The sequence below is a fragment of the Pteropus medius genome, unplaced genomic scaffold (genome assembly GCF_902729225.1).
Source record: "Pteropus medius unplaced genomic scaffold, Ma_sr-lr_union100, whole genome shotgun sequence".
NCBI lineage: Eukaryota > Metazoa > Chordata > Mammalia > Chiroptera > Pteropodidae > Pteropus > Pteropus medius.
Genome location: NW_024344378.1, coordinates 9,525,190 through 9,547,952, shown reverse-complemented (window position 1 = coordinate 9,547,952; position 22,763 = coordinate 9,525,190). Strand labels below are relative to the sequence as shown.

The 22,763-nt window shown below is 34.7% G+C and overlaps 2 protein-coding genes across 12 annotated transcripts in view; one reads left to right on the top strand and one right to left on the bottom strand.

Annotated features, from left to right (window-relative positions):
• Positions 1-22,763, top strand: part of ATRNL1 (attractin like 1) — a 627,375-nt gene that overhangs the window by 341,251 nt on the left and 263,361 nt on the right. For 10 of the 11 annotated variants that reach the window (XM_039871115.1, XM_039871112.1, XM_039871111.1 and 7 more), the window contains one exon: positions 15,303-15,410. The exons of the other annotated variant lie outside the window; for it this stretch is intronic. In XM_039871115.1, the coding sequence (XP_039727049.1) occupies positions 15,303-15,410 (108 nt within the window). The remainder of the gene's footprint in view (positions 1-15,302; positions 15,411-22,763) is intronic. 11 annotated transcript variants of the gene reach the window in all.
• The window catches only part of LOC120609742 (translation initiation factor IF-2-like), a 449,818-nt gene that overhangs the window by 343,171 nt on the left and 83,884 nt on the right, over positions 1-22,763 (bottom strand). The window lies entirely within an intron of this gene.

Sequence of the window (22,763 nt, the reverse complement as noted above, 5' to 3'; positions counted from 1 at the left end):
TTAATTTTTGTTAATTAGTTTAAATATTCCTTGATATTTTCTTGTTACCAGTTGATCTCTTGAATATCTTTTCTTTTAAGTTATTTAAATTACAGATACAATAAAATCGACATAAAATCATCATTATTCAACCTACTGTACTAATAGTGCCAAAGGGAAATAAACATTTGGGAAATAAATATAATTTCTAGAGATGGAGGGAATTATAGGATGGAATTATAGGATGAAAATACCCTTTACCTGTTAGCCTGGGGTTCTCTAGCTTCTTATTTTGAATAGATCAGAGTTGTCAATACTGCAATAGAAAGACAATACAAATAAAAGTAGAACTCTTAACTAGAGTTGTTTTGTGCCTTTTACCAAGTTCCATATACGCTTTGTAATTTACTGTTCCCTGAGAAAATTGGAGCCTGACTTTACAAGGTTCTTGTGAAGACACAATCACTTTCAAAGCATGATATTTCTAAAGGAATTATTGTTTGAATAAAAAGGTATGTCAATAGATAATAACAAAAAGTACATTTGAAAATGCATAATTTCTTGTTCTCTTTTTAATACTATTCATTTGAAAGGGTTAAGAGATCTTTTTATAGTAAGAGGGCATTATTTCAATGACATTATGCTTGGTCTTTTTCTCCTTTTGTTTGCACTAAAGAAAATCTTGCCAGATCTGATACATTATTCTCCGAAGGTATGTTTGCATCATTTCCAATTAAATATTTTAAGTCAGCAGTATGTGGTAAATTATCATAAATGTTATTGTAAGTTCAAGCCGAAATGTTAGCAAGAGAACTGCTCAAGGGTAGCATTTAAACTCTTATTGGTTCTGTGTATTTGCTAATGTCTGTGGTGTATATTATTTAGACTGAGGAGTTTACAGTAACTTCTAACTTGAATTAAAATATGGCATTTTGTTCATCTTCTTTTTTTCTGAAGTCAGTACAACATTTAAATTAGGGTATCATTTGCTTAGTCACATTATTTTTTTGAAGCAGGTAGGTAATGATTTGGGAAAGTAGGTTAAAATTGTTTGCTTGGTGTTCTCAGAAAGGAAACATACATGTATTTTGTTGAAAACTATAGCATTCAATGGACTGAGTAATAATTTATGTTATATCCTTTCCTTTTATTATTGATAGAAGAGCTGGTTGCAAAGTAGCAGAGACCAGTTAAAATTTCAGGCCTATTTTAATAGTATTTATAAAAAATATTTTCACTTTCCAATAATCTAATAATTCTTTTGAATTTCGACCTACTTGGCCTTCTAATTTGTTGATGGATAAAAGGTAGTTTCTTAATAAAACCTAAACGTCCAATACACTAGTAGAATTGTTTTGTTGTTTGTTGGCATGTCACACATTCGAATACAGTGCATGTCCAGCTACTTCGTATTGCAATGTTTGGTGAGCAAAGCTTATCGCAAACTTATTCTCGAAGAATGAAAACTTATTTCCTGTGATTACTGTAACTAAAAAGGAATAAGAAAGGCAGATGAGATAGTTTGTGAGATTCCAAGCAAACGGAGGCAAGAGAGAAAAACAATGTATATAGTGTTTGACAAAGGAGAAGGAATAATATACAGGAATTGTAGTATGAAGAAGAAGGATAAGGGGTTCTTTTTATTCTCATGAAACAGAACTGTGAAATAAAAGAATTAGTCTGACTCAGTATGATTCATTTAAATCCTACACGTCCTTTAAGTGTCAGCTTCGTCTCACAGCCCTCTTGAGGCCCTTAGTACCAGTCTAGTGCATGGAACTATTATCTCTTTTGAGATCATAGCATTTGTTTATGCCACTCACTTGATAACTGATCACATATTTGCATTTCTGACTTATTTTGTCCTTAAAACCTTCTATTGTTAGTTAACATTTCATGCTTTAAATCTCAGTTCTAAGTAGAATGTAAATCTGGAAGACAAGCATTCTGTCCCATTTCTTGCTCATCTCCACAGCCTTAGCAAAGTGTCTTGCATCGTGGAGGACTCTCAATTTCCTAATGACTGATTGAGTATAATGAACAGAATTTTTCTCCAAAGGCAGTCACTCACTCTATATTAGGAGACAAAGATAGAAAAAAATAACATTGAAAGCATGCAGGGACTTGGGTGAAATTTAGAAGCTTTGAAACGTGTAGCTCATCAGTAAGTTATTTATTTTGGTCATGGACGGCCCTGAGATGGAAGATTGGTGCTTGTGAGCCAAAACAGTATTAGTACAAGGGTGTAATAAATGGAAATGGGATACGTGAATCAGATTATTTACATTATAGAGATGGTACTTCTACTGAGCACTTGATATAATTCCAAAACATATCCCCTGAGCTGAAAGTGTGTGCAGTCATAATTGCATGACCTGTGATAAACTCTCTTTGTCCCAAGACAGATTACAAAACTGGCACCGAGTCAAGGCAGAGTAATTGTAGGGAAATAGAAACGATCTGGACATCTGCTAGAAGGCACATTCCCCGGAGAGCTGAAGATAAGATCCGTTTTTGACTCGCTTTGCTGACAGCTTCAACTCTCAGAAAGTAGAGAGAATAGGGAAAGAAACTACCAATCAGGGTGGGGGTGTGAGAGAGGGAACATTGATCATGTCATTTTAGAGTATATAAACGAAAAGGAAAGGAATATGGGAGGTAGGCATATACATGCCCCAGATTTTAGCAAGATAGATTTCAAAATGTTTACAGAGAGGCTATGATCAAAAGGCAAAAAAAATGCTAAAATAGTTAAGTATCCTAATTAAACATTCATTCGTTTATTTATTAAGTAAAAGCAATGGTGTTAGAAAGTCTAAAGTTATAAGTAAGTTAAGACTTCAAAACTAAACTTTCTTTTTCGTTAGGCTAACTTGGCCGATACAACAAAGATACGCTGCAGATACGATGTATCTTGACTTTAACATAGGTTTTAACAATATCTGATGTTCTTGTGAAGTAGGTAGAAAAATGGACATTGGGTAATTATAGATATTGGTGGTTTTTGAGGGAGAGGCAATCATTAACCACTCTTTTCTCTGCGTGGATTCTAAACAAATGTGAACTAAAGAATTAAATGGCTTTGGGTATATAAACCTAATGAATTTGCTAATTCTAAACTCCAGATTTAGGCAGATTTAGTTATCTGCTACGGATGTGTGATTTCCCCAGTGGGAACCTTCCCAGATAAGAAGTTCTAAGATGAAGGATCAGAGTAGAATTTACATTATCTGTAGGGAGGCAGACCTTAGTTGAACACACCCCAGTTCATCTATAGAATAAGTCACTCCACCTCCCATGGTCAACAGTGAGTGTGGTTATACACCCTGGGGAGTATGTCAGCAATTCCCCAAGGTATCTCTGTTCCCACCTTCAGGAGGAAGCCTGCAAATTCCAATCACTGCTGCTTTGGGTATGCTTCTGGTACCCGTGGTCATCAGTTTTTATATTACACCCAGAAAGCTCTGAAATGGGTTGGAACTATATATATCAAATCAAATTCAATAATATTCTGTACCTTACACTGGGAATTTATCCCCAATTTATTCCCAGCCTCAAATTATGTCTAAGTAACTCTTTAAAAACTAATATTAAATTACATTAAATAATAAAACACTAAAGGATACATAATTAATAAATTCCAGCAATACAGAAATTCCTAAATTGAAGAAAGTCTCCTTACTTTGTCAAATTTCCAGGAAAAAAATCATTCAGGTTTAAAGGATTATATTTGTTTTCAAGGTAAAAATTGTAAGCAAAGTCCATAAGAAATTTATTTTGCCTTTATGAGTTAAAAGTTCTCAAATAAATTCCAAAAACTATTTTTCCACATTTCTTATCCTATTTAGTCTGAGCCAGAAGCATTCTCCTTTCACAGGTAGAGCTGAGATTGTCTGTTTCTCACCAGAATACATGAAAGCTCTTTCAGAGTCAACACAGTTGTATTAGTTCAGTGTTTAAGCCTTTTAGTTAGGCCTTATTTTTAGAGTACAAATTATTACTAATACACAGAGCATTTTCACAGCATTGACTGCATAATCACGAAATTTAGAAAATAGGCCAATCCTTAGCTTCTACAGGAGTCATTTCAGGCAAAATTACGTTGCCTAAACCTAGGTCTTAGTGTTGCCAAACACTATAGTAGAGATTCAGTAGTATCTGAAGTGAAAGGGGGTATATAAGTTGTCCGTAGTCCACAACCTGTAAGTGCACATGAAGGAAATCTCTAAGCAAAAGGTTAATTTTGGTTTTATCCAAACTTAGCTCTTAGAGACACAGTATTGCTCTCTTGCAAAGTTTATAAATTTGTAATGGTATCAGCCCCAAGCACGTATTATTCATTTGCCCTTTTCTCCCAGACACCCCAGCTCTAAATTGAGAGTGCCTGCGCTGACAGGCAGCACCCATGCTAACTCATCAGCAGGCATTTCCATCTTATTTCACCGCGGGTATTGCCACTATATACCTTTATGACATTGCTTCCGAGGAAAAATTTGTGTCTCATATGTCGTTAGCCTACTCAGAGACAACCTGAGACCTGGAGGGTGACCTTGAGCCTGTATTCAAACCACATGATTCTAAGGTTCATATGTAGGTCCCTCCTTGCTTCTAAATTAATTCTTTAAGTCAACAAATATTTATGGAGCGTCTGCCATGTACCAGATACTTTATAGATGCTGAAATTTTAACATAAATAAAAATCTATTATATTCTCAAGGAGAGACAGATTATAAACAAATGATGAGTAAAATACATATAGCATGGGAGATGGTGGAGAATACTATGGAGAAAACAAAGCAGGGAAGAGGAGTAGTGGCCGTGCATGTGTGTGTGTGTGTGTGTGTGTGTGTGTGAGAGAGAGAGAGAGAGAGAAAGAGAGAGAGAGAGACAGATCGTGATAGATATTTTAAATGAGGTGGCTAGGAAAGAATTACAGAATGGAATTTTAGGCAAAGGAACTAGTACTGGCTACATAGGCCTCATACTATTTTAAAGTTCACTCGGGTTCTGTAACATGTATGAAACTTGAATTCTCTGCCATTTAATAGCAGCAAATATTGTTCTCACAAGCAATTTATAATGACTTTCCTTTTCCATACAGTTAAATCACTACCTCAGCTTACCTGCTTAGAAGAAGTTACACGTGCATAGTAAGTTAGACCTTAACGCCTGGGCCCTAGCTAAAGCCCGATGATCTGCATCTTTGTTTGCTAGGTTGCCCCATTATTTCTACCTTTAAAGAAGTGGAGTGACCTATTTAATTTGTAGATTTAGGAGAAATAAACAGCATGGTTGACACAGATGATATTATGTCCTTTCTCTTCATTTTTTATTTTGTCAACTTGTTCTCATCCAAGTGGATAAAAAGAGGCTACTTTTTTGAAATCTTATCAGAGATGTCAACAGTTTAATATATTTCATTGTTGATTGATAGATAATTTTCCATTTCAAGATAAAAGGCTTTAATAAGTAATAAATGGTCCATTCCCACCCACCCCACCCCCGTTTATCTAAAATTTTTATTAACTGAGAAGGGAATGGCTTAATTGTAAGCTTAGAGATTTATAGGCAGATTGGTAGAAAGGAAATGTGTTGTAGTAGAATGAAGGGAATTTATAGGTTTAGCGTTAAAAATATATAATATATTTGGTGAGAGTTAAATATATTTGGTGTGGGGAAATAATTATATAGTTAGATATATTTTGTTAGTCGAAATATACTATGAGCCAATAAATTCAGTAAAATATATACTAGTTGATAACGAGGCAGACAGAATAAATAGAAAAGTAATAAAGTTCTTGGGAGCATTCTCAGACCGCGAGATTGAGCCAGGGAAGCCGTTTAATCACCCTTAGTGAGGGGCTGGCTGAGGCTGAAGTATGCAGAGACCTCCCTCAGGTGCCCCCAAGTTTGGAACACACTCCTCATACCACCTGGATACAAAGTACATGAATTAGGATTCAACAACACATGATCCAAAAACCTAATTCTGGGGAAGATCTAGGGAGGGTAAGTTTTAGGTCACTGTTGACATTGGACAAAGGCTGATTTTACAAGGTTTGAAAATAAGAGTGTTTTTAGTCTGCTAGCTAGGGAATTTCTTAGGTACCGTAGACCTGTAGATACGTGGATATAGCCTGTGAAAATAAACCAAATGTTTCTAAATCCATATACCTTATCAGTTCCATCTTTCACATCACTTTGTGGAGGCAGCCCCGGAATATAAAAAGCAAAAGTCGTTCTCTTGGTAGATTTTATGTTTTGCCTTGGATTACCAGCAAGTGAGCCAGCCTGATTCCTTTCTTTGCCATCAAATGGTGTTGGCCTGTTCAAGGGAATGGAATGGGGAACTCGACACAAATGACAATATGGGGAGAGATCCCCATGTTAGTTGGAAGTTCAAAGAATCGAAGAGATTTCCACACTCAAGGAAAAATAGTGTAAAAACAACTACAGAACATGAAAAATTAAATACAATGTGAATTTCTGAATTTAAATTTAAAAACTTTACTTGTGGAAGTGTTAAGTAGGACACACTTGTTTGATCAAAGTTCATTTGAGAAAGACCTAGAATTGTTGATTGGGTCCAACACCAGAATGGTCCTAAAAACGAAACGAAATACTATTTTATAATTGCATGTTAATAAAGAATACATTAAGAAAAAAAGTTCTACCATATTCTGTACTAGTCAGATCACATCTAGAATACTCGTGTTCATTTTACGTTTTTAACAGGACATTGAAAACTAAATATGGAAAACCGTGTTACGTGAGAAAAACTGTCTTGTCCTACTTAAGAAACTGTGAGTAAGCTGCTCGAGGACAGGACTGTGTTTCTCCTCTTACACGCCAGTGCCTGCCTGGCTTTGTCCTCAGAACACTGGTTGCATAAATACTAAATGAAAAATGTAAGATACTGGAATTGTTTAATTTGAAGATGTGAGAAAAGCTTCAAATATATAATATATATTTAAAGGAATTTTATTAAATGAGATTAGAAGTGTCCTATTTAACTTTAAAGGTCCAAAAGAGCCCAAGAATATAAATTTTCTTTCAGTATATTGAACTTTTTTTAACAGTGTTATAAATCTTAAGGGGAAAAATACTGTCTTGCTAAAAAGTAGTTATTTTACTATATATGTATATTCGACGGTGCTATATGACCATCGGTCAGAAAAGTCATAGCACTTTTGATCCTGCTTTAATGGGAAACTTGAACTAGGTAACCTCTAGGATTCCTTTCAGCTCTGAGAATGAGTTATTCCAATGGGTCTGTTTATGACCATTGATTTTCCTACATTCTGATTTTGTGGTTTAACACACCGTTCCAGGTACATAAGAACCAATTTATATCAGTCATGAGTAATCTATGCTGCTTTTAAACTGCCCTTCAGATTGAAAATATTAAAAGCGTTGAAATTAGTTATAAAAATATATCTTCTTTCACAGAAGATTAAAAACAAATAACAGTGCATATTAATCTATCACACTGATTAGTCAATGAACATCATTGGTACCTTCCAAATAGAGACAAAATAATAATAATTAACAGATATCTTGTTTCACAAAAGAACATCTTACAAAAGAATCATTTTTGAGTTTCTCTATATTAACTGAAAATAACTCCATTAGCTAATAGCAAAGTAATCACATTTCCCTTAAAGGAAAGAAAAATTTTAAAATATTGATTAAGATGAAAATGCCAGTGTTTGAGTCATTTATGTCTCCAGAAAAATATAAGTACTTCTTGAAGAACTTCAAAATTATTGTCACAAACAACTTGAAGGTTCAACATGAACTCCTTATACCACTAAATTTAAAAAGCTAACCAGATTATGTTGCATTTAGAATTTCTTAACCGAGAAGCTGGCACGTTGTGGTTCAGAATTGAATCTCAAGCTCTGTATGGATTCCCAGAATCAAGGAGGAAAAAAAATCTTTCTTTAGTAAATTAATTCTTGAGGGGCGGGAGGTGGGCGAACTACTGAAGGATTGATCTGAGCTTCATTGTTATAAAAGCCTCCAGTCATAAATTACTGGCACACAAGCAGGAGTCGATGTGTCATTTCTATTGTAATCAGCTGCTTTTATATTTCCACTCGTCAAGGTTGACTTGATCATCTCATGCACCTCTTGGATGTCAAAGTTTATTTGCTCTTCTTGAGAGCAGGACATGTATTTCTCTTACAACTTAGACCTCTAACTTGGGGAAGTTATATATTCCACTATATGACTGTGAGGGTATTCTATGTGGGGAAAAAAAAATATTTTCAAGTGCAAGTTTCAAAATTTGAAATTATCCAGCTTTTCCATTTTGCTCCTTGAGGAGTAATATATATTAAGCGTTCGTTCTGAGGATCTAGCTTTTAAATGACCTTTTCAATACTCATCCTTTTGCTCATTTTGATTTGCTCAGATAAATTACAACCACCTGGCCTTTTGTATTAAAGAAGGTTACATTAAAAATTGACCTTTTGATACTTATTGGGAGAGGTAGGTTCATTGTATATGAGATTAACTGCTGTTGCTGTTTTTTGGGTTATGTCTTCAATAACTTTATCTGAGGACGGTAAAGCCTATTTCTTTTGCCTATTTGTTCCAAGCTATTCGAACATTATAGGAATGGACTCTCTGAGCAATACAGAGAGAAATTATGTCTTAAAAATTAATGAATCTCATTTATTTGGGTCCCGTGGTGTCTGATGATTTACATATGTTATTTCAATTTCTGTTAACCTTGATGAAACCAAAATTATCCTTTGCCCATTCTGCTCCTTGCCACCCTGCTTAATAATCCTCGGCTTTGTTTCTGTTTCTTGAATACTTTAAGCTCAGATTTGCCTCAGAAACTTTGCACTTGCTGCTCCCTCTGCTTAAAAGGTTCTTTTCTGGCTTCCTTTGTTCCATTTGCATAATATTCTGCTTGTTCTCCTACATTTTTTGGCCTCTTTGTGGTTAGGGTGGGCCATGTGACTATTTGTGGAAAGTGACATATGTCATTCGCTAGTCTCTTTTCTGCCCTTATACTCAAGGAATCCTTGGATTGAGATGGCAGAGCCTTAAAATCAGAGCAGTCAGTATTGCTGAGATATCAGACAGGGAGTTACCTGGAGCAAGAATTACAATCTTTTACGTTAAACTTGAGAGTTTTGGGGGTGTATGCTTTTTCTGAGTATTCAAGGGTTCACCTCAAATGTCATCTCTTCAGAGACCTGTTATCTCAAAAGCCCTTTTTCCCACCACTGTTTTTCTTTCCCCCAATAATCTTATGCTTCCTATAGTGATTTTTTACTATAATATTTTTATTTATTTCTTTATGTAAGTATGTATTGAGCAAACAAGACTTCTATATGTTAACTATGATTTTTAAGGGTTCAGAGTAATTTTTTAATTGGCAATAAGCATTTTTTTTGGACTTTTTGTTTTAAATTCAATAAGTGCAAACAAAACAAAATGAAATATCGCCCTGCAAAGGTCTGTCATATTTCCTGTCGCTCACAAGAAAGGACAGTCTTAGATCAAGCAATAGCTGAGTTTTCGACTCTTCTAGGTGAACCCATTTCATATGATTTCTTTCGTCCGGAAGTGAGATCATCTTTGGCAAAGTCTAAATCAGTGATGCCATCTATGTCAACAAAGAAAGGATTAAGAATCCAAATTTTAATTTTAAAATTGTCTGAAGTGACCTTCAGAAAGTTCTGCAGTATTTCTACATGCCTTCAGGCTGTAATAAGATATAATACCTGGCCGGAGGATCCGTGAAGTCCCTCGCGGGTCTAGGAATCTGTGAAGACTGTGTCTTAGTCATGTCAGTTATGTGCTTGATGTTATCCAGATGACCACGGAGACTCTCATTTGCTCACATTATTTAACCCTTATCTTGACCTTTTATATATGAGTTTTAGTTTTAATTTTAGTTTGAATTATAACATACGTACTTTGAATTATAATATGTATAACTTTATGCATTCATTCACGAATATACTTTCACATTAACATACATATCTAATGTTTATGTATATAAATTAACATAAGGTATTAGCATTTTAGAGGAAATATTGAAATTTATTTTAAATTTGGACAGTTTCCATTTTTCCTCTCTTCTTCCTCTGTCCAATAGCAGGCTTGATGATGGTAAAGGTAGGTTTTGGTTTTGGCACATTTCTACTCATACAGCAACCATGCATACCTGAACAACCTACCTGGAAAATCTGCTATGGCTGGGTGACAACTGAGGACATTTTGCTTTCAAATAATGAAGAAAACCAGAATAACTTCAGAGTTTAATGGAATCTTCTGAATGATGAGAACCCTTCTAGCAGTCACTAAATTTTATTTTGTAAGGTATTGCAAATATTGCAAAACTACCAATTGGTAAAGAAATTTCCAAAATTTCTTTAATACTCAGTAAACTAATAATACTCAGTAAACTCAGTGAATACCTGCGAGGAAGCTACCAGAAAAGTTTCCTTTTTAAGTAAACCATGCTATTTCAAGAGTAACATAGTCCCGGTAGGTCAAAGATTATAGAGGCCTGGAAAGAAAGTAATTGAATTAACCTAAACAAGGAAGTTATGACAAGTGCCTCCCATAAGGCACTAACTAACACCACTATCTACAAAATCCAATTTTGACTGGAAGACTAGATGCAAAAGATTCCCAATGTTCTGAATAAGAGTTTGAAGACTGTGCTTTGTAGATTTAGTTATATAAAATGATAGAATATCACACTTTTCTAATTAAATGATACTGTAAAATATTGTCACTTTACTTCCTCATACAATCTATATACCAAAAGAAGAAAATTATTTACCCTGTGTTATGAATGTTAATAAGAGAAATATTTTTTCCTGAAATGTTGCTTAATATCTAATTCAAATACTTTGTTCATTTTCCAACATAAGCTCAAGAGTAATAGTAAATCATTTTGATTGTCCCTGTTATATATTTCCAAAAACTTAGCAATATAATTTTTACTTAAAATATGAATGCACTAGGATGACTTTATGGCAGGTTTTTAAATAATCTTTTCAGTATTGCAATAAGGTAGGTGAAGAGCAATATGAAACCTGATGTCGATTTGAAATACAGGTCCAAAAATTGCCCCATTCTAAAAAAATCAATATCTACTTGCTTTGGAGGGTAAGGCATAAATTCTAAAATATTAAAGGACATATCATAGTTTTAAAGGTTAATTCATAATTAAAATCAGTGTTATCATAACTTGCCTTCACTCACGATCAGATGATACAGAGTTTTAGACTTTAATCCACTCATTCGTTATTCATTTGTCAAATACTGTTGACTACCAACTAATTGCTACAGGGAATAAAAAAATAAAATAGATTTTTGCCTTAAAACTTCAGAAAAGCATGAAGATATAAAGATAGAACATCATACTAATATAAATAATTCATAGGCGAGATGATTACTTCAAACTCAGGGTGGGGTGGAAGGACATTTGGAGGTGTGGAGAAGGATCAATAGAACTTAGACATAGGAAGAAGGAGATATGAAGACACTTGGGGACAGAGTTAAGTGTGTGTGTGTGTGTGTGTGTGTGTGTGTGTGTGTGTGAGTGTGTGTGATTATTATCCTAAAATCTATTAGAGAGTTGTTTGCCTTTAGAGTGGTTGGAAAGGTGGCTAGTATGAAAATTAGAGAATGATACACTATTTGAAGTAGTAGTATTGAGTGCAAGAATGATCATATACGTATGTATTTGCGAGAATTAATGAATTTTCCCAGTTGCCTTAGTTAAGCATGGATTTTCATATTCTTTTTGTGGTTTGTTTTGTAAGAGATTTCAAATAATAAAACAGTTAAGGACAACAAACATGGTACTAAGAAATTTCTTTAATTTTTAAATTTTCATCACAACAGTGTTCGTGGCAGCATGATTATAACCTATGATATTATGATCGGTTTCTTCTCTTGGCTTGATCTTTCTGCTGAATAATTGGCAACAGCAGATTATTTATAAAACAGATAATCGGTAATACAGCTTCTTATGGAGGTACCACATAGTAAACATTTTATATAAAAATCATAATCGCAAAATAAATTTTTTTGAAACTTCTTACAGAAAAGTACTCTATATTCTCTTAATTTTTAGGTTGAATTTTTATCATTCTTAGTCACAATTGCAGAAAGCAGTTCCAAATCTAAATTTATTTTACCATAATCATGACATTTTCCAACTGTCTCATAAATTTGCAGCATTTGTTAAAAGGGAGACTAGTAAAGCAAAATGTGTCACTAGTGCTGAAGAAAATGGGCCTGTGGTAATTAGTGTGCCATCTTCAAAGACAAATTTAGTGCTTGGAATTTAACGTAATAATTGTACCAGCGAACAGTTATTGAGGGCTCACAGTGTGCCAGCCTCTGCGCTCAGCGATCTAAGCATGTTCTCTCTTTAGCCCCACCCTTAATATTGCTGTTGTTCCCATTTTCTAGAGAGAAAGAATAAGCATTAGAAAGGTCTGAAAGGTAATTTGATTACGGTACATGGAGAAGCTGAGACTCAGCTCTCTGAGGTACAGGTGTTGGGTGTAGGCACTGTTTATATCCTGACTTTACAGATGAGAAAAATAGGCATAGAGAGGTCTCAGTGATTCGGTTCAGCTCAAAACAGCTAACAAGTGAAAAAACTGGTATTCAAACACAGGTCCTTCTAACTCCAGAGTCTAGCTATATCACCTGTCAGTGTTTATACTAAATTTTGACATAATGTGAGTTGGAAGTCTGCCGTTTACCTCTCCTTTTGTTCATACACAGAAGGGGCAAAGATCAGGAAGTAGCGCAAACGGATGTTAACTGGCAAGACAGGGAAATGTTAAGGGGACAGCTGGGGGGCCTGAAATCATCAGTAGCAAAGGGAATCTCACTTTATTCCATTTTATTATTTTAGGCCATCACACCAAAGCAAGAGGGTTTCAGGAGAAAGTGATTTACCCTCCCCAAGTTTCGCAGTCAGAACATTTATTTACATTAGTTTCCCAAAGTCAGAAACTCAGCCTGTCAGCCAGAGTCTCCCCAACTCCCCAGGACCAAACCAGTCCCCCACCCCAAATCAGTCCTCTGCTAAGTAACCAGAGTAAATTCATTCGGCTAATTCCCTATTTGTATCTATTACTGTGCACTACCTTCTATCCTAGTATTTGTATTTTACCATGTCTTGTTTTACAAGCTATTGTGTGATGGTCCTGGGCGAGAACAGTGTTTATTCTTCTTTACAAAGAGTACTGTAGGAGGCATGCAGTTCTTGAAAAGCAATCGAAACTCAAAGCTCAGAAGACAAACTGAAATCTTTAAAAATACTTTTGTATTCTAATAAATAAAAAAACGAACAAAAATGTGATGGTCGCTGATTTTTCTTTAATGTGTGTGTGTGTGTGTGTGTGTGTGTGAGTGAGTGAGTGAGTGAAAGGGGGTTCTCAGTAATATATTCCAGAAAATTCTATTCTTTGTTAAAGTGAATTTGTAATATTTATAGATTTATATTACAATTTGTGGTGTTCAGTCTTCATTAATTATATTTTATAGACCTTTTAGGAGTAGGGAAAAGGTAAGATGAGGAAATTGAAGCTGTTTATTTTGTTAAAAATCATATAATTGTGTAAGCCGCCATTTGTAAGCAAGAACTAGTATAAATGAACAAACTTTTTAATACGAATGTTAGAAAATTGTGTTCACATCCAAAGTTTAATTTATAATTTTTTCAACATTATTTGTACTTTACTGTAGGAAAAATACTTTGTATATTTGTGTGTGTGTGTTGGTGTGTGCCTATGTTTACTGGAGGAGACAAAGAACATGATGTTTTCTACACTTAGTATCCCTTTGGCACTTAAAATAACAGGATGTTTGCATTTTTCATGGACACAGTATTCAGATCAATTAGCCACTCCTACTGAGAGAGGCACAAACAAGATTCTATTTGCCAGCAGCTGCATTTTTAATAACATAATTTCGAGTTTATATTACAGTGAATAATTTGGTGGTTTAGATCACACTTATTTTTCCTTTAAATAAGTTTTTAGTATGTCTTTATTACTTCTAAAATATACATATAATTTAAGAAAAACTATTACTCTGTACTAGTTATATTATTTCTACCTCATATTGGCAGGTAAGTAGAAGTAATGACAAAAAGTAAGACCTTAAATGGTATTTTAGCTGCTCATTTCATGAACACTGTCACTGCTGTGTCACAAGTGTTAAAACAAAATGTTAAATACTAAACTGCCATCAGTTGTTGACTTATGTTCCTTCATTGTCTAAAAGGGAGTTTTATGAATGGGGCATTACAGTGCTGTATACATTTACATTCAGAGACCAGTTGTTAACTTTTTAAGTTAATAACAGTGTATTTAAAAAATCTCGGTGAATAGTGAAGCCATTCATTGTGTTCAAGGATTTTTCCTTTCTTCAATGATATGATTTTCTTCTTATTTGAAAGGATATTTAATTGCATTGCTCATTCACTTTTAATATTTAATAATAATTTTATTAGCTGTATAGAATGAGAAGGGCAAGACTTGCAATATCTAGTGCCGGTCATCAATTTTTTCTTATCATGACTTAATGAATATTGTAATTACAAGGAGAGACAGAAATATAAATTAGCTTGGAAGCTGGTTGAGACTTGCTAGTTCATTGGTGTTAGCTTGGTCAAAACCCAGAATAGGCACAAGGAGAAAAAATATGCATTGGGGGTACTTTAGAAGCTCTGGCACAAAATTTTTGTGAACTACTAATCATTCCTCATTTTAAATAATGAACACAGAGGCTTTGAATAAAGTTATAAGTGCTGTGAATAATAATTCCTACTGATTCCTCAGCAGTTTGACAACTTACATGACTTACTCTTGGAATGTATATGTGATTTTAATCTCTTATTAATGCATTTTGACAACTTTTCGTTGTTTTCTTAAATATTTCTACTGTTATTTGCTTTCAGCTAAGACAAGAGCATGAGTTAGAGTGGGAAAACTTGGCATAGCCGTGATCGTAATAGCACTTATTTAAGCAGCACCTCTCACCTGAAGTTTTCAAAATGCTTTTGAGAACGTTTCATTAGGTTTGTGAGATGGAGGTCAAGGGAAGAGTTCTTTGCAGGCATCATACATTTAAAGCATCTATGGAAATATAACCCAGGCTATGGAGAGAAAATGATTTTCATTTTTAGTGATCTAGATATGGATATGTGTATTAGATGATTCCTAAATTTTGAGTGCCATTTGTTCAAAAGGGAAGCAGATATTGTTGAATTTAATGTTTGTAAAACTATTTTAAAACAAATCATTTTTAACTCCCTCCAGCAACTGCTTCGAGAAAGACAGCAGATGGCCAGCCGTCCCTTTGCTTCTGTCGATGTAGCCCTGGAAGTAGGAGCCGAACAAACAGACTTTCTGCGAGGGCCATTAGAGGTAGGAACAGTGATGCTGAAAGTGGACCGCTGTGATTTGCATATTTATATTGCATCTCTAATCTGCATCTGCTTGTGAAGCCAAACAGAGTCTGATTATCTAGAGTTGACAAGATTCGGCTACGTATATTATGCCATTTTTGAGACACATAGTTTTAATAGTATGACATGAGCTGTAACAAAAGCCACCGGAGAATCTATTAGCCTAGGCAAGAGTGACAGACGGCTCACCTGGCAGCCTTTCCCTGACAGATAGGAGCTGAAGGAATTTACGATATAGGTATGATGGAAGAAACCGAGCACCTATAGTTAGCCCTTAGAGTGCCTAATGCCCCTTAGTTAACAATTCACATCTATCTTTATTAACAAAGTTGATTATAAAAGGTAGGTGGAGATGAGTTGCATTTTAATTACATAGTTTCACTTTTGAGTATTGAGAATTGTAGAATGCAGTGAATATTTTTGTGGTAGTGGTAGTATTAGTATATTCTTTTGTTGCAAATGCAGAAATAGAGTATGGTGAAACAGAAGTCATTTCGTGCAAGTAAATGTGGTATTAGAATCCTGAAATTATTCCTGAAATGGTCTGAAAATAGCAATCCCCAAAGAGGAAAAATCCACAGATTGTAATTAGTGACTAATCAAAGCATTTTGAGGCATAGTAATTTAATTGTATGTTAATTTTTTAAATTTATATTTTATGTAAAGTAAGATGGTTAAGTATGATGAATAAGAAAGACTGTAGAGTGGAAATATTTTTTTCCCTTTTGTAGACATGCTCTTATGAGACTAATTTCATGTTGCTATTTTCATATTTTGCTTTTCTTCAAGGAAAGTAAGAAATATAAAAAAAGAGCCCTTCAAAAACCTAAGTACAAATATAATTGATTCTGCCTTTTGCATTTTTGGTTATTGTGAAAAAATAAAACTAAAGCAGACCTCATGGATTCTATACAAAGGGCCAGTATTTAAAGGACGTTTCCCTGTGAATGTTTTTTAGCATTTGTGTTCTTGATTTTTTACTATGGTAGGACTGATTACTGGTTGCCATGGAAGGTTAGAACATTAGGAAGTTTACGTGTATATCTCTCATTACTTGGAGAGGAATTAGAAGAGAGACAGAATGATTACATGAAAGTTACAGGAAGTGCTCTAATTTCATTTTGACCCCTTGTTTCAAATAACTTTAGTAAAAACCCTTTACCAAATAGAAAACCCGAACTATTTGAATCCAACTTTTTTTTTCCTCCCTTCCTCATCTGTTTAAAACATTCTCAAATACTGCTAAAACTCAAGTAACAAGAGAAAAATTAATGTAAAAAATACATACAGAGGCCAAGGAGGAAAAGTGGTAATCAAAGAACTTGAAAAACTCACAAACTTAAGGAACAAATGCAGTTGTGTGTGTGTGTGTGTGTGTGACCATGGTTTGCCAGTTGCTGCTTAATGGTGTTCAAAAATGTATTGTTAGGTGTATATGTGCTCATAATCATTCTGCTTTATTTTTTTCAATTTTTATTTCCTTCTTTATTATTTTGATGATTTTTAATCTAAATTTTATTTTGTTGAGTTTAAAATTTTCTCCCTTTACTTTCTTTTAGTTCATATCTTCCTGGTAGTCTTCTTTTAATCCTTTATTTCCATCATTTTTCATTTTCTTTTACATGTATTTTTTGTTTCAGAAAAGACTTAGCTTTTTGTTTTCACTCAGTAAGTCTGTGTTTTGATTGGTAAACTTAATCTATTTACATTGACAATAATTACCCTTCTACCAAGGCTTATTTTATGTACTCCATTGTGTGTGTATGTGTGTGTGTTGTTGTTACTAGCTTTGCTTCTTTTTAGTGTTTTTACCCAGCTTCTTTTGGATCAATTGATTGTCCTCTACTAAACTAAGTATTTCATATTCTGTTTCTATGTTTCTCATTTTTACCCCTTACTTCTGAAGATTCATAGTGATACTTATTTTTCCCTAGCAGTGTCTAAAATTTATTTATACATATTCATACCATGTCCATCTCAAACGAAATTAATACTTTAGCATGCTCTAAACTCCCTCTGTTCCTCCCACCTCCTATGTTAAGTGCTAGAATTATTGATCCAGATATTATAGATATATTTTTTCTTTATTATGGCATGTCTCAATAACAATGAACTCTCTTTTGCTACTTTATATTTTATATCTAGCTTTTGGAACATGTAACTCTTTTATTTTTTTAGAAGAGTAAATTCTCCAAGAGGTTTTCTCAAAAAATACTTTATGTGGCATATTCTTTGAGACTTTAAATGCCTACCAATATATTTATTTTATCCTCACTTGTAGATAACAGTTTAATTAGATATAAAATTTCATTTTGAAGTTCTCTCGTTCTCCATTGTCTCAAGTCTGGTGTCAGTTTGAGTCTTTGTCGTTTGTAAATGATCTCCATTTTCTTTTTGGCATCTTTCAGAAGTTTCTCTTCTTTCTCAATGTTATTAAATTCCTCTCTGCTATGTATATATTCTTCTATTTGGCACTCTATGAACCTTTTCAATCTGCAGACCTATGCTTTGTATAATTCTGGCTAATTTTTGGTTGCTATTTTAAAAAAAATATTTCTTACTCTCTTCTCTCTCCTTCTGGAATTCCTGCTAGATACTCTTGTCACTTCTTTTGTCACCTGTACTTCTTAACTTTTCTCTCATCATTTCTATGTTTTCTGTGATCTCTTCCTGACCCCAGGGACATTCCTCAGTCTGGCATTCCAGTATATTGATTTTTTCTTAGAGTGTATCCTTTCTGCTGTTTAACCCATGAATTGACGTCCTATCGACAATTACATATTTTGGTGTTAATATATAATTGGCTTTAAGTTGGCTTTTCTTCACACTGCTTGTGGATGCTTTGTATTTTTAATACCTTCCCTTATCTTTCTGCAAACATTTATTATATTTACTTTAAATATTGTTCCATGTCTTCCGTTATATTTGATTTCCTTTGGTATAGCTCGCTTCATTTTTGTCTTTCTTGGTTCTTACAGTCTTCAGAAGTCTCCTTTATTTTTTCCATGTACACATATTTCATTTTCGTTACTGATATCCCTTTAAGAAGATGGACTCTAGATCCTGCTCTTACAGGCGCTTAGCGGTTGGAGGTGAGGAAGCTGGCCATAGTGTATAATCTGGTAACAATCACTACTGCTCATTTGCCACAGGTGTCCCTTTGACTGTAGAGAAATTTCTAGTCCCTCCTTCCTAAGCATTATTCTTATCACATGATAGCCTCTCTCTGACGTAACTGCCAGATCAGCAGTTGAGGTGGGGAGGAGTGAATGCTCAGGGGTTGTCTAGCCTCCTGCATGTTTAGCTATGTGATTCCTCACTCAAGCTGGGTCTAGAGCCACTCTACCTTTAGTTTGCAGTCTTGGGTGGGCACTGGACAGGTTTTGCTGCTTTCTTGCTGCACGGCAGGCAGGGTAGACATCCATCCATCCAGGACAGTGTGGACTCTGGTCCTCTCCTACTGCAGGTCAGTATTTACTCCCTACAAGAGGCGTAACCACTTCCTGTCTTTTCAAGTGTTTCTTCAAGATCTTGTATGAATTGCTGAGTATGTCCTGGGAGTTACCAACCTTCCTATTCCTTGTATGTTAGCTCTACGTTTGAACTCAGAGGAGGAGACAAATGACTCATTCTGGTTTGTCATTTGTTGGCTGCAGGACCATATGTGCTTGTGCTTTGTATTTCATAAAACATTATATTAATGTTGGTAGTCTCATTGTTTTTCTCACTTTTCTTATATAAATAACTGGCATGCCTCTGTTTCATTTGTATCACTTGTTTTTAGTGATATGTCAAAGAAGAAAAATATTTACGTGCATACTCTCATTTAGAAAGCCCTTTTATTTGGGAATCAAGTAATATTTATTAATATATAGCATTGTTGGTTTTTTGGTAACAGCTTTATTAAAATATAATTTAGATACCATACAATTCACCAATTTCAATCATACAGTTTGGTAGCTTTTAGTGTACACAGAGTTGTGTAACCATCATTGAAATTAATTTTAGGACATTTTCATCATCCCCAAAAGAAACCCCACACCCTTTAGCAGTCATCGCCACCGACTGCCCCATTTCCTCCAGCCGTCTTCCTCAGCCCTAGGCAAGCACTGATCTACTTTTTGTCTTTATAGATTTCCCTCTTCTCTGTTTTCATTCCATTTTTATGTAAATGGAATCACACACTGTATGGTCTTTTGTGACTGTTCACTTAGCATATGTGGCAGAGGTTCACCTGTGTGGTGGCATGTGTCAGTACTTCATTCCTTTTTATTGCCAAACAATCTTATATTGTATAGATATAGCACATTTTTCTAATAAATTCATCAGTTGGTGGACACCTAGTTGTTTCCATTTTGGGGGTATTCTGAAACATGCTACTTTGTGTGTACAAGTTTCTGTGTGAGCTTATGTTTTCGTTTCTTTTGGGTATGTAACTATGAATGGAATTGCTGGGTCATATGATAATTTTTCATGACTTGTTGAAAAATCTGTTTTTTTTCCCCACTGAATGATCTCGGGATCTTTGTCGAAAATTCGCTATAAGTGTGAGGATTTATTTCTGGACTCTGGATACTGTTCCATTAATTTATAGGTCTGTCATAGGACAGTACTGCACTCTCTTGATTACCATAGCTTTGTAGTAAGTTTTAAAGTTAGAAAATATGTGAGTTCTCCAACTTTGTTATCTTTGAAGCTTGTTTTAGTTCTTCCGAGTCCCTTGAATTTCCACTTAAATTTCAGGATATGTTTGTCGATTTCTGCAGGAAGCTTGCTAGTATTTTGATAGGACTTATGTCGAGCCTATAGATCAATTTGGGGGACTATATAGTATTTTAACATTCACTTAATTAAGGTAGTAGTTTTGTTAATTGAGTACCTCCATTCTTAAAATCCTAAATTCAGTATCAGTTTCTTTCATCTTGGTAAATGATTATGATTTCTGATTTTTAAAATTCCTTATGGCCACATATGTTCAGTGATCTCAAGTAAATCAATAACTTGAAATTTTTTTAAAATTTGAGTTGAAAATATTGTTCAGTTGATTTTTTAGAGCTTAAATTCTTTGTTTACTTCTTCTTGTAAAAATTAAACATTAGAAATAAATCTCAGGAGCTAATTGCTAATTTGTTCCTTTAACATACTTTAGAAAATAATAGAGGTAGAAGCAGAATATTTAAAATTATATTTTATTTTCTCCTTTGGTAAGCATCTTACTAATTATTATTAAGTGGAAGTTATCTGTCTGTGGAAAATATACCTGTGTATGTATGTATGTATGTATGTGTATATACACCTGTGTATGTATGTATGTATGTGTATATACACATACATACATACATACATACACAGGTATATATATATATGTATATACACATACATACATACATACATACACAGGTATATTTTCCATTATCGTAGTACACTCAAAGCTGCCCCAAATCTCTTTTTTTATGTACATAACAGTACGATGCGGTTTATCGATTTGCTTATACAGTGAATTCTGAAGCCTAGTTCTATTCTGAAATAATGTTAAAGATTTTATTTAAACCTAAAAATCAAAGTAATTTTGAAGTTCCTCTGCTGGGTTTTTCTTAAAATTCGGTGTTTAACACAAAACCATGGGGTTAGCTGGCTATTACTGTTCTGTAATATTTTTTGAGTGTTCATAATACGGTAAGTTAAGGAATGGATTTTTAAATTAAATTCAACTCTTATGTGCCACTCTGAGGTCTACATCTGTATAATAAGGAGGAGAATGTAAGGTGCAACATGAAATGAATTAACCTTCGATACATCTGTCTCTAGGTAATTGTGTACTACTATGCATTGAAATGTCCACCTATTCTATGAAGTAAATGTGTTCCTGAAAGTTTTTGTGTATAAATTATGTTTTTTTAATGAACGAGGAGTATTGAGTCTTTATAGGACCTTCGTGTAAAATTCTAGGTGTTGAACCTTTTGTGAGTGAAAAAAGATTGATAGTATGAATAATCACCCTTATCTATTAGCAAGTCTGAATCATTGTATTTTTCTATATTATAGTGATTAATTAAAATACATTTTTAAAATTTAATAGACAGAGTGTAAATTTATATACAAACACAGTTTATTAGTTGGTTTTAAACTTATCTTAAAAAGAGGATTATTTTTGTAGTAATCGTGTGACCTATAGTGTATATCTGTCATTTTTCTTCTACCAACAATAACATGGTCATTTATGGTAATCATTCAATAGATTTTTCTGGACCGCTTCCTATGTGTCAGGCACTGTCCTAAGCACTTACTTGAAAAACATCTGAGAACATAACAAAGAACACTGTCCTTGTGAATTTATATTCTAGCAGGAGAAGATAACTTATTTAATATGTTGGGGGGTGATACGTGTAATGGAAGAGAAAAAATAAAGCAGGAAGGGAGTTTGGGATGCTTTGTGGAAATGGGGAGGTTGCGCTATATTGAAATGGAAAGATTGTGCTATATTGAATAGGTTGTGCTAAATTGAATAGGGGAGGTTATGCTATATTGAATAGGGTGGCCTAACTGAGAAGGTGAGATTCGATCAATCCTTGAAAGAGATGAAGGAGTTAACCAGGCAGGCAGCAGGCTCACAGGGAAAGTGTTCCAGGCTAAGGGAATGGCTGGAGCTGAGGCCCTAGGGTGGGGCGTGCCTGGTAAGTTCATGGAGCAAAAGCATCGTTGGTGGGGAGGGCAAGACACAGGGAAGGCAGATGATATAGGGCTTTGTACACCATTGTAAAGATTTTGACGTTCAATTCTGCGTGAAGAGGGGAGCCAGTTGCAGGATTTTGAGAGAAGATGGACATATTCTGACTATTTTTAAAAGGATCACTCTCTCTTTCGGTCTGAGAACAGTTTGAAGGGCGATGTCTTCATGTGGTGCCCTGAGAAGCAAACACCGAGATGAGGCATTTGTTCATTTGGGATTGAAGACTATGCTGTTAGGAACTGGAGCCATGAGAAAGGCATGGAAGGCAGCCATTCCCACTACGGACAGCTAGAGCGTAATTCCATTGGGGAAACTGGGAGTCAGGGTAAAACACATGTCAGACCGTGGAGGCCAGGAGCCGTGGAGCTAATGCTGCATTTATTCCCCAGCTCCTTCAGTCAGTGGTTGAGGGCTACTTTCTAGGAGGCTAGAGAAAGCCCTCAAGTGAAGAAATGCAGGCTTCGGCAGGAACACTAACATGCTAACTGAGAGGTATGGAAATCAACCAACAGTCTCTGCAACTAGGGCCAAGGATAGAAGCAGAGAGACTGGTTAGGAAGCTGCTGTAGGAATCCAGGCAAG